We start from the raw sequence: 12,495 nt of genomic DNA, 5'->3' as shown, positions 1-12,495 counted from the left end.
GTGGAAAAGCGCCATAAGAGTAGGGGGGGGGGCTAAAGGGGCCCAATAGCATTTGTTTCTACCCTTAGGGGCCTTATAACATGTTAATCTGGCCCTGCAACCAGATTTCAAAGTTTAAAAAAAGCTTAATTTGTATTTCTTTTTGGATTAATTACCATTATCATTTTAGATGTACACAGTATATAAAGGAAGGGTAATTAGTCTTGTACATTATTATATATTGGTGTCATTACAGGAAATGTCTGGAAAGTAGCTTCAATGCACTGGAAATGATGAAGTTAGGCTTTTATTTTTCTTGTATGTATCCTTCTGTATATTTGCAGAGAGAGAGAGAGTATAACTAAACAACACAAACCAGTTTAGTTTCCTCCTTGGAAAGATGGAAGAAATCCAAAAATTGATCTGCCCGATTCAAATTTCAGCATTAGGCCATTTTTTTAAAACTTTTTTTTAGCAATAATTTAGTTTTAATGTAATTTATAACCTGCTGTGGTTGACTAAACCAGAAAATAAACAACTTTCACTGTTTTTATTTCTGCTTTATTGTGAAATGTACTACTACTTTACAGATTCTACAACAACAGTTTCACAAGGTTTCGTGACTTGGTGGCCATTGTGAAAACCGAATCATTCACCACTTCGCTGTAAGCTCAACCTACAGTGATATTTTGCAACTTTTTGCACAGTCATCGCAGATAATTGCATCACTACAAGAAAAAAACTGATGGAAAGAATATGAGCACGTCCTCTGACAGGAAATGGGAATTTGGTGTGTTTTTGATACTTAAAAGCCAAAATGTAGAATACCTTACAGCAGAGGAGTCAAACTCATTTTCATTCAAGGGCCATGTACAGATCAATTTGATCTCATGTGGGCCGGATCATTAAAAAGATGGAAGGAAGGAAAGAAGGAAGGAAGGAAATAAGGAAATAAGAAGGGAAGGAAGGAAAGACAGGCAAAAGGAAGGAGAGAAGAAAGGTAGGAGAGAGAGATAGTGAAGGACGGATAGACAGAAGGAAGGAAGGAAGGAAGGAAGGGCAGATGGAAGGAAAGACAGAAGTAAGAAAGGAAGGAAGGACGGAAGGAAGGACGGAAGGACAGAAGGAAGAAAGGAAGGAAGGGCAGATGGAAGGAAGGAAGGAAGGACAGAAGGAAGGAAGCACAGAAGGAAGGAAGGAAGGAAGGGCAGATGGGCAGATGGAAGGAAGGACAGAAGGAAGAAAGGAAGGAAGGACAGAAGGAAGAAAGGAAGGAAGGACAGAAGGAAGGAAGGAAGGACAGAAGGAAGAAAGGAAGGAAGGACAGATGGAAAGAAGGACAGAAGGAAGAATGGAAGAAAGGAACAAAGAAAGGAAAAAAGGAAGGTAGGAAGGACAGATGGAAGGAAGGAAAAGAGCACTGGATCGCAAGTGGGCCTGATTGCACCCCTCGGCGGGCCGTATCTGGCCGCATGTTTGACTCCCCTGCCTTAAAGTGAGGAGAAGGGAGGGGAAAATCCAAAATAAGTCATAAATTCCTTCTGTTGTGAAATTGAAAAGTCATTGTGCAATAATTCCTGACAGTATGGGAGTTTTAGAGTTTTACAGTAGAGTCATAAACTAATCTTACTGGGATGATTTTCTTCTGGCACAACCATCCATGCGGACTCTGCTCAGATCCATGTAGCACAAGAATAAAGCTTTTATTGGTCATGTAAAGTAAAGGTTTGTGAGAAAAGGGAGGTTTGACATTACAGGTCACAGCACAAGACTCTGGTAGTTAGCTCTCGAAAGCCTCGTCAGGAAGAAGAGAAGAAGAAAGAGACGCTGAAGTGTACGGACTTAAATATAGCTCTCGATTTGATGCTTTGGTGATTTGGTAGATTTCAGGGACTTTATCGGTTTGTTTCTCTTCTCCTTTAGACTGGACTCGAGATACAGAGAGAGAGAGAGAGAGAGAGTGAGAGAGTGAGAGAGTCATGGTCACACCGGGGCTCAACAGCAAAACCACAGGGGCTCCTGATCCAGATCTGATAAAAGGGATGGAGAAGGAGAGGACACTGAAGCATTTTCCTCCATATGGTGCCATTAACCCTAACTCCTCAGATACCTGCCCCACTTGTAGAGGCACCGGGCGGATTCCACGAGGTTGGTGGTTTTAAATGTCTGGATGAACCATTTTCACTCATTTGACTGTTTGACTGTTTGACTGTTAAGCAACTTCTTCACCTTTATCTATTTAATATATTCACAATTTGTCCTTTTTAGTCTTTGAATTTAATCTTCCAGCTTTATTCAACTGTTAAAAAAAACTGTTTTACACCATTCTTCATCCACAAATACCTGTCTTATTTCACATTCAGCAATAGAGGAACTAAGTCAGACTGAAAGGTACAAATATGTGTGTGTGTAACCCATTCTGTTAAGTCATTTTTTGCGGTAAAAACGAAACTGTTTCCTCCTTTCTGTCTGTCTGTCTGTCTGTCTGTCTGTCTGTCTGTCTGTATTCGCAGGCCATCAAGACCAGCTGGTTGCCGTGATACCCTGTAATGATATAAGGCTGAAACCCAGACGCACGTAAGGGATATGTAATAATAATAGTACATTTTATTTATAGAGCACTTTTAAAGATATTCAATATGCAGAATGTTTGTGTGTGTGTGTGTTTAACATTTGTCTAAAGCTGCTCTGTTTAAACATAATTGGGTGTCAGATTTATTATTTATTAGTCTGAGTACATTTATGTTCATACAAGCACACAGATATATTAGTATTTATTACATATAACATGTTTTTTTGTTGTGTTTCAGGAAGCTCTATGTGTGTGTCTCCATGGCTTTGTGTCTCTTCCTCTGCTGTCTGATCCTCTTCTTCCTCTTCCCCCGGAGCATCACCCTAACGCCTGTGTCTGTGCTGTCAGTCATGGTCTACTTCAGCCCGGATACAGTTGATATGAAAGTCACGGTGAGTAATAATAATAATAATAATAATAATGATAAGTATCGGCAGGTATGAGAAACCAAAAGAAACTATGGTACAGTGTTCACAGTTTAACTTCCATTTGATAGCATATTACAAATCTCCAGTGCAACCAAATATACCGAGAATAGTAGTCACATATATATCTCCCATATCTTGTTATAGTGTTTTATCTTTTTATGTTTTATTTTCTGTTGTTTTGTTTCATATTATGAGTAACTGTGCTGCAAATTTGGGCAGAAATCTCTCAAAAAAGAAAAGTTACCCTGAGATCAAGAGACTATAATGGTGAAATTAATGTCAAATGTGTGCAGTATTCTTAAAATACTGTGTATATATACAGAGTATTCATACAGGCAAGGCAATTCTGTGTGCTCACATAAGGGAAATAATAGTGCATTTAAAAACAAAATGACAAGGAAAATAAAATACAACACAAAGTAGGCAAAACATAATAGATAAGAAATACAGTTTAATTGCAGTGACAGTGCTGTAAGACGTTTTAATAAAGGAAGTGAAGTCGAGGAATGAGTCAAAGTTCAAGTTTTGTTAGTGTTGTAGCACAATATCATATAAAAGCAATGACATATTTACACTTTACATAGTGATAGAACATTAGAAATATAATATATATATAATATAACATAAATGCCCACACATGCACAACACTATTTAAAAGCTAAATTAAATAAAAAGTGGGAGTGTTCGTCTAAACCTCAGTTCAGCGGGTGGGACGTCACAAGCTTCAGCTGTATAAACACTAAAAGCTCTGTCGGCAGTTTTTGGTTGCACACAGGAAGTAACTTAGAGCTGCATTCTATCAAAAGGCCACCAGGGGGCGACCGTCTCTATACAAGTCAATGGAGAATTCGCCAACTTCTCACTTGATTTCTAACCTCAGTAAACGTTTTCAAAATGTGTTTATGGTCTCAATCGCTAGTTTAAAGCCTTCTTCAATGCAGTATGATGTTCATTTGGGACATTTTGGCCTCCCTGATTTTATATTTGACGATAAAGCAGGGTATGCATTAGGGCGTGGCTACGTCCTGATTGACAGGTTGATTGACCAATGTCCTCGAGGTCCAGCCCTCGCAACCATAGCAACCTCCCGCTCCACCCATGGCCCCGCTTCATGCCCATATAAGTAGAATCCGTGTTTTTATTTTTCCCAGCATGCACCTGAAATTTTCAAGATGGCGCCGCCCAGATTCGAAAGTATTGGCTTCCGAGCAGCAGTCCACAAACCAATGGGTGACGTCACGGATGTTACGTCCATTTCTTTTATACAGTGGATGGTTGCACACAGTAATCCTGAGAGGGGACCCTTCAGTACCTCGTAGACCAGGAGCTAAAAACAGAAAATAAGAGAGGAGTATTTAATTTAGATTTGACTGAAGTGACCAACATTGTGGCACATTTACAGCAAGATAATCAGTAAATTAGTTACTACAAGCTGACTTAGTGTATATTCTACAATCATACAAACAATATAATTAGGTCAGAGACTGGTGAGTAATTTATAGACTAGCATATGTGTGTATATATATATATATATATATATATACAGTATTCCATTACAAAGCTGTTTTAAATCTTCCATCTCTCTACCTGAACTTCATGATCTTTTGCCTTCACCTGTCAAAGGAGCCGTCTGAATTGCTTTCACATGACAGTCACTGTTATTATATAGAGGACAAAGTTCCCTGAGCCTGCTTTTTCTTTTTTTTCCTGTTGTCCTCGAGTCAAGGAAGGGAGGAAGAAAAGGAGGGAGGAAAGGAGGGAGGGAGGAAGGAAGGGAGAAAGGAAGAAGGAAGAAAAGGAGGGAGGGAGGGAGGGAGGAAGGAAAGAAGGAAGGAAGGTGGGAGGGAGGAAAGGAAGAAGGGGGAGGGAGGGAGAAAGGAAACGAGGAAGGGAGGGAAGAAGGACAGAGGAAAGAAGGAAGGGAGGAAGGTAGGGAAGGAAAGAAGGAAGAAAGGGGGGTGGAGGAAGGAAAGAAGGAAGGGAGGAAAGAAAGAGAGAAGGAGGGAGGGAGGAAGGACAGATGGATGGAAGGAAGGAAGGAAGGAAGGAAGGAAGGAAGGAACAGTCACCTGACCAGCTGCATGTTTCCAACCTCTCTTACAGAACCTCATCAACATCACCAACGAGAACTTTGTCCCAGTTCAGATCTCCGACTTCACCGTTCAAGGTCTAGTGTCTGATATAGTCGTGGGTAAAACCAAGATATCCAACATGACCGCCCTCCAATCCCGCTCAATGAAATCGGTGAGTTTCACAATAAAAGTCAAATAAATCGATATGGTTTTCCTCAATTAACTTGTTCCCTTTTTTTTTTTTGGATCTTTTGCAGTACACCATTCAAATCGACCTGCCTATTTCAGATAAAGGCTTAAAGTAAGTTTCAACTGATCCTTAATTTGTTGTCAGCACATCACAGTTTCCAGCAGAGAGATATCATATGTCCATCATTATTGTTTATTCGTGCATAATCAGTCAATCAACCGCTTCATCTCTTCCAGCACTTACTGCAAGTCGACCTCTATCAAGATTCACACGTTATTTCTGGAGCTGCAGTAAGTGTCAATCTCAATCTGAAAGCGGTCGCGTTAGCATATCTCCAGCCTACTAGGGTGTTAAATGCATCACTTCTGTGCAGTCCACAACCAAAACCACAGAATAGATTATCTTCAAAAGGGGTCTTAAGTCAAATCTTTAAAATCAGAAATGTACTTTTTAGATAGCGCAAAAAAGTACATGTAGTTCAGTTCTGTTTTTAGATTCCAGCGAATCACAAAAAAAAAAAAAAACACTTTTTCTTATTTTTTCTGTCTTTACGAATGCTTTATGATGCTACTTGTTTCAGCTTCAGTTAGACGTACTTTAGGCAAGGCAGTTTTATTTATATAGCGCATTTCATACACAATGGCAACTCAATGTGCTTTACATAAAACAGAAACATTAAAACATACAATTAACCCCCCTTCCCCCCATCCTCCTCACACTAATAATAAAAACAAAGTACAGAAAAATAGAAAGAGAGAAATAAAATGCTAGAATAGAGCATTAAATATAAGATTGCAGCATAAAATAATGATTAGCTTTAAAATCATTAAAAGGACATAGAGTGCAAATGAAAGATTCAAATGTAAAGTGCTTTAACCCTCCTGTTGTCCTGGAGTCAAGGAAGGAAGGAAGGGAGGGAGGAAGGAAGGGAGGGAAGGAGGGAGGAAGGAAGAAAGGAAAGGAGGGAGGAAGGAAGAAAGGAAAGGAGGAAGAAGGAAGAAAAGAAAGGAGGGAAGGAAGGAGGTAAGGAAGGAGGGAATGAAGGAAAGAAGGAAGGAAAGGAGGGAAGAAGGAACCTAGGAGGGAAGGAAGGAAGGAGGGAGGGAGGACAGACGGAAGGAAGGAAGGAAGGAAGGAAGGAAGGAACAGTCAAAACAGACAGGGTCAATTTGACCCGGGAGGACGACAGGAAGGTTAAAAGAGTTCAATCATCAGCAGCTCAGGAGAAGAGAAGAGTTTTTAACCTGGATTTAAAAATGATTTCAGTTCTGCTGGTAGTTTGTTCCAGTTGTGTAAAAGCTGCTTCATCATGTTTAGTCTGAACTCTGGGCTCGACTATCTGACCTGAGTCAGTAGATCTCAGAGCTCTACTGGCTTTATGTCATTCATGTATTCTGGACCTAAACCACTCAGTAATTTGTAGACCAGGGTTAGGGTTAGTCAGTGTAAAGACTTTAGAACTGGGGTAATGTGCTCTGATCTCTTTGTTCTGGTTCAAACTCGAGCTCTTTAGTATTTCCTCAATCACATTGCCAGCTCAGCTCATTGCTCATGTGTCAGTGACTGGAATGAGTGTCGTTGTGCATGTGTTTGCGGTGTCATATACGTGACTCTGCATGCAACAAAAACCAGCCACAATATAAAGTTTCCTGTTTTCAGTTGCAAACCGTATTTGCCACAGACTAATTTTGGTTCCTCGTTTTGAAGTCATACAATGCAACACCTGGGAGTACACATTGTCACATTTCTCATTGTGAGAGACAGAACGACACACACTTTATGTTTATACTTGTGATTAGAAAAAAAAGGTTTAAAAAAAGATGCATTAATTCATTGTTTTGGATCATGCTTAACCTGCACACTGTTTACTCTTGTGGTGAAAAAAGACGCATTTAATTCATTGTTTGATCTTTTTGGATCATGCTTAACCTGCACATATTGTTCAGGCCCAAATTTGATCCATTTTGACATTTAAGTGCAATAAAAACACCAAAATACTATATATAATTTTTCTTTTAGTCTTAAATGTGACAACTTCTCCTAATGTGACCCAGAATATACAAAAACACACTTTATGTTTAAAAAAAGATGCATTTAATTCATTATTTGGTCTTTTTGGATCATGCACATACTGTTCAGGCCCAAATTTGACCCAATTTGAAATTTGAGAGCAGTAAAAACACCAAAAATACTTTTAATACTCTAACCCTAACCCTAATCCTTTTTCTTTTATAGCCTTAAATTTAACAACTTCTCCTAATGTGACCCAGAATATACAAAAATGGAAATATTTCAACTTCTTATGATCATTTGTATACATACAACACCCATAAATTACTTTTGCATTCCTCACATTTTAATATAAGTCATTGAACTCATCATGTTCCCCTTTTCTATGTAACATAGGTGTGACTGTAAAGGTTTGATTATCTATTAACCAAAAGCAGAAAAAACTTAAGAGTAAAAGTATCTCTGCTCTCTAAAAGCTTCCTTAAGGATTAATCACACATTAACCTGAGACTGATGAGGCTTCATTAATCATTTGAGAATATGAACGCTATGTGAGGGTTAACATGTTAGCAATGTGTTAGTTATTTACACAGCCAGCCGACACACAGCAAACATCAGCATTCATTTAGTGTATTTTGCCACCTGACACATTTCATAATAATAATAATAATAATAATAATAATAATAATAATAATAATAATAATAATAATAATAATAATAATAATAATAATAATGTTTATTTAGATATTGCACAAGCGCTGAGTTGGCTCCTCACATATAGAACATATAAATTAGCCAGTCGGAGAATCCCATGTAAAACCAGCCAGATGGCATGAAACAGAAGTAAAACTAAAACCTTACAGCACTTGGTTAAAAAAAAAGGAAGTGATTTACATAACCTTAAACAAGTAAAAGTAACATTCACATATTTTTCTTTGGTTTGTTACCAACTAAACTCAGCTACAGTGATCAGTTGAATTTAATTTAATTTATTTATTTCAAACAGAATTAACAGAATTAAAACCGATTTTGAAAAGAAGCAGGAAGTGTAGACTTCTACTCTTCCATTAACTCATATATATATATATATATATATATATATATATATATATATATATATTTGCATTTTTTGAACTGATTCACATGTGTACTTTGTTTTAACTCCATATCCCGACTGCTCCACAACTCCACCTCATAGATTGATATAGACATAGTTTTTATTTTATTATATTATATTATATTATATTAATATTATATTTTATTTTATTGTATTGTATTGTATTGTATTGTGTTGCATTTTATTTTATTTTATTTTATTATACTTTATATTTTATTTTATGTTATGTTATGTTATGTTATTTTATTTTATTTGTCAGGGACAGTACACCTTATTAAACATTACTGTAAATATGCCAGAATTAGAGAATAAGCCCCATTGCTAGTTTTCATCCTTTGTCTCTGGTCAGGTGTGACTTTGCAGCCTAAAATGAAGAAACTAATGTGTCAGTTACAATATAAAACACACAGTTATATAAGCAGAGACCCTAACCCTAACCCAAACTACGACTGACAACAAACAAACAGTTACAGAACAATTATCTTTTTTTTAATTTTAATTTTTTAAATTCAGATACGGTAATATTAGTGGACTAAGTTTGTGTTCTGCTGTCCGCTGTATCAGAGATTTTTTTTTTTAACTAAAAAAAAGCTGCGGCTGAACACAAGTGTGATGAAAGTGGAGATAAAAAGAGCTTGAATAAGAGCTGAGAGGAACTGCAGATTAGGTTGATAAATCTCTGTGGGTTTATCACTGCGAGCGAGTGTTGTCCTCGAGTCAAGGAAGGATGAGAGGGAGGAAGGAAGGAAAGGAGGGAGGAAGGAAGGAAGGAAGGAAGGAAGGAAGGAGGGAGGGAGGAAGGGAAGGAAAGGAGGGAGGAAGTAAGAAGGAAGGAAAGGAAGGAGGGAGGAAGCAAAGCAAGGAAGGAAAGAAAGAGGGAGGAAGGAAAGGAAGGAAGGAAGGAAGGAAGGAAAGAAGGAAGGAACAGTCAAAACAGACGGGGTCAATTTGACCCAGGAGGACGACACAAAGCTTAAAAAATATTGATTAATGCATCTTCTAAACTTCACATCCTATATTCACACTGTTATCTTTTTTTCTCTCCCGCCACAGAATGACCATGAACATCTCGTACCTGTCTCACACGGAGCAGCTGTCTCTGGACACCTTCGAGTACATCGACTGTGGCACCAACTCCACTTCCCCACATCCTGTCAGATGATGATGATGAAATCTACATGAAAAACACCAAAAAGTGAAATGATGAATATTCTGGAGGCACGGCGCCCCTCATATCCTTCTGCATGGGGGACTGTGAATGATAATAACTACTGTGAGAGAGAATGCATCTTATTATTATTATTCTATATATTATCCTGTATGTGGTTTTAGCATACGTTACGATCAGTCACTACACTCTTAAAATTACAATACAGACGCTTCCAAGACTCTTAAAGTATCGACTTATGGCGCTTTTCCACTACTCGACCCGCCTCGACTTGGTTCCAGGAACGACCTTTTCCATTTCAAAGAAGTACCTACTTAACGTGGGCAGGATCGTCATAGCAACGGATATGCGATACTGCCGTGACTTTGTTTTATACGCGACACAAACAGATAAACAACGGAGGACATGGAGACGATGGTGTACTTGCTGCTGTATGTGGCTTTCTGTCACACACAAAGCTTCCTTCCTTCCTTCTCTCTGTCCTTCCTTCCCTCTGTCCTTCCTTCCTTCCTTCCTTCCCTCTGTCCTTCCTTCCTTCCTTGCTTCCCTCTGTCCTTCCTTCTGTTTGTCTGTCCTTCCTTCCTCCCTGTCTTCCATCTTTCCTTCCTTCCTTCCTTCCTTCCTTCCTTCCTTCCTTCCCTCCCTCTGTCCTTCCTCCCTTTCTTCCATCTTTCCTTCCTTCCTTTCTTCCTGCCGCTGTATGTGTCTTTCTGTCACACACAAATCAACAAAATTGAGCCGTATGGCTGTAACGCTGTTGCCGGTATTTAAAAATGGCGGGTTTGATTCTTGTGTGGGACGGCTCATGACTCTTCCAGCGGCAACTCTTCTGACCAATCAGCGGCCGGCAGTCTGTTGACGTCACATTTAGTATCGGCTCGGCTCGCTTGGAACCTCAGCAGAGCAGGTACTAAAAACGCACCAGGTACCAGGTACTATCCCGAGTCGAGTCGTGCTGGAACTGTGTAGTGGAAAAGCGCCATTAGCGTCGACGCTCTCTGCTCTTCTTTGATCTGCCTGTAAATCTGTATTGTAAGCCAGATGGTCTCGTTAAAATTGTGTGAAACATGCTAAACAGGCTAAATGTGACAACTGTGTATATTTACATTTTAAGACGTGTAAATTTCATTTTAAAAACTAATTTCACAACTCAGCACTTTTTTTGGAAAGAGCTTATTGTTTTTTGTTAAGGTGTCACATATTGTGTAAACAGGAAGTTGAATCTGTGATGATCTTGTCGTTTTGTAATTTGCACTTTATTAAACATTTAAGGTTCATTTACAGATGGCAGTTAATGTTTTTATTTGATTTACACACAAATAATTAAATCAGATACTTCATTAAGTCTGGTTAAAAAGTGAAGGAATTGTTCGCATCAAAACTGCTCGTAACAATTGCCCCCTATTCATAGTAGTCAAAGAAAATATGTGGTGGATGTATTCCAAATATAGTAAATTTGAGCCATTTTAGTGCCAAAAAAAGACTATAACATCAGAAGATAACCACTTTATTTTGATGACAGAAGCCTCATATTTACTTTAGATAAACTTGTGAATGTATTTATTCGAGAAATGAGGACTGCAGATTTTGTCCCCCATCACTTAAATTACAAACACTAAAGGTGACTAACTAATAACTAATATTATGGGACAATTATTCATTTATCTGGATGATTTCATGCTAGTATTCAGTGTAGTGATGGCCTTTGGGTGAAAACTGTTGAACTGTCTGTTTTGACTGTTCCTTCTTTCCTCCCTTCCTTCTTTCCTTCCTCCTCCCTTCTTTCCTCCCTCCCTTCCTTCTTTCCTTCCCTTCCTCATTCTCTCTTTCTTTCCTCCCCCTACCTTCCTCCCTTCCTTCTTTCCTCTGTCCTTTTTTCCTTCCTTCCTCCCTTCCTCCTTTCCTTTCTCCCTCCCTCCCTCCCTCCCTCCTTCCTTCTTTCCTCCCTCCCTCCTACCTTCCTTCCTCCCATCTCTCCTCCGTCCTTCCTTCCTTCCTTCCTTCCTTCTTTACTTTCCTCCCTTCCATCCTTCCTTCCTTCCTCCCTCCCTTCCTTCCTTCTTCCTTCCATCCTTCCTTCCTCCCTTCCTTTCTTGACTTGAGGACAACAGGAAGGTTTATTGTCCTGCATCATCAGCCTGAGTGCAGGAGGTCTAACAGATGGTGTGCAGGGTGAGACGAGTCTTTCAAAATATCTGTTGCTTTCTTTCTGGAGGCAGCGAGAGGTGAAGATGTCTTTCAAAGCAGGTAGGTGTGTGTTGGTTATATTCAGTGCAGCTTTAATTACTCTCTGCAACTATCTGCAGGGCCTTTTTTGAGCTGCTGCTGTACCGCACCAGGATGTTGTAGGTCAGGACGCTCTCAATGGAACGGCGATAGAAGGACACGAGCCGATGTTGTGACAGATTGACCTTCTTGAGAAATATCAGGAAGTGGAGTCGCTGCTGTGCCTTCCCGATCAGAGAGTCGGTGTTATGCTTCCATGTGAGGTCCTCCGAGATATGTGTGCCCCCCCCCCCATTAATCACCAGAGGCTTTTGATCATCCTTCCTCCTCCTAAAGTCAACAATGAGCTCTTTGGTTTTCTTGGTGTTTAGAGCCAAGTTGTTAACTGCACACCAGTCTGTTAACCTCTGGACCTTCTCCCTGTGTGCCGTCTCGTCTCCTCTTCTGATCAAGACCAACCACTGTTGCGTTATCAGCAAATTTAAGGATGACATTGGTGTTGTGGGTAGGTGGGCGTACAGTCAGGTGTGAATAGAGTAGGGCTGGGCGATTATGGCAAAAATCAAAATCATGATTAATTGAACTTTTGACCCCGATTACGATTAATGAACGATTATCTCCAGCCTTGATGAACAATTAGGTATTTTCACAGTTTCTTTTTTTCATTTTGCATTTTACACTGCTGCCCTCACACATGATTATCTTTAGGGAGTGAAAATAAAGATGATTTAAG

General features: G+C 39.3%; 1 protein-coding gene across 1 annotated transcript; it reads left to right on the top strand.

The window, feature by feature from the left end:
• Positions 1-1,962: 1,962 nt before the first annotated feature.
• On the top strand, positions 1,963-9,539 carry tmem106a (transmembrane protein 106A). The gene is made up of 7 exons (XM_053341725.1): positions 1,963-2,127; positions 2,493-2,556; positions 2,790-2,943; positions 5,083-5,223; positions 5,309-5,352; positions 5,478-5,531; positions 9,422-9,539. Exons 1-7 carry the CDS (start codon positions 2,022-2,024, stop codon positions 9,528-9,530), a joined length of 672 nt encoding a protein of 223 aa, XP_053197700.1. The 5' UTR covers positions 1,963-2,021; the 3' UTR covers positions 9,531-9,539.
• The last annotated feature ends 2,956 nt before the right edge of the window (positions 9,540-12,495 follow it).

Source organism: Scomber japonicus, chromosome 20 (assembly GCF_027409825.1).
Source record: "Scomber japonicus isolate fScoJap1 chromosome 20, fScoJap1.pri, whole genome shotgun sequence".
Lineage (NCBI taxonomy): Eukaryota > Metazoa > Chordata > Actinopteri > Scombriformes > Scombridae > Scomber > Scomber japonicus.
This window is presented reverse-complemented; position numbering and strand designations above follow the sequence as displayed.

Coding starts and splice junctions, on each gene's coding strand:
- tmem106a (XM_053341725.1), top strand. CDS start 2,022: ATGGAGAAGGAGAGGACACTGAAGCATTTTCCTCCATATGGTGCCATT. Junction 2,557..2,789: donor AGGCTGAAACCCAGACGCAC/GTAAGGGATATG, acceptor GTTGTGTTTCAG/GAAGCTCTATGTGTGTGTCT. Junction 5,353..5,477: donor ATTTCAGATAAAGGCTTAAA/GTAAGTTTCAAC, acceptor CATCTCTTCCAG/CACTTACTGCAAGTCGACCT.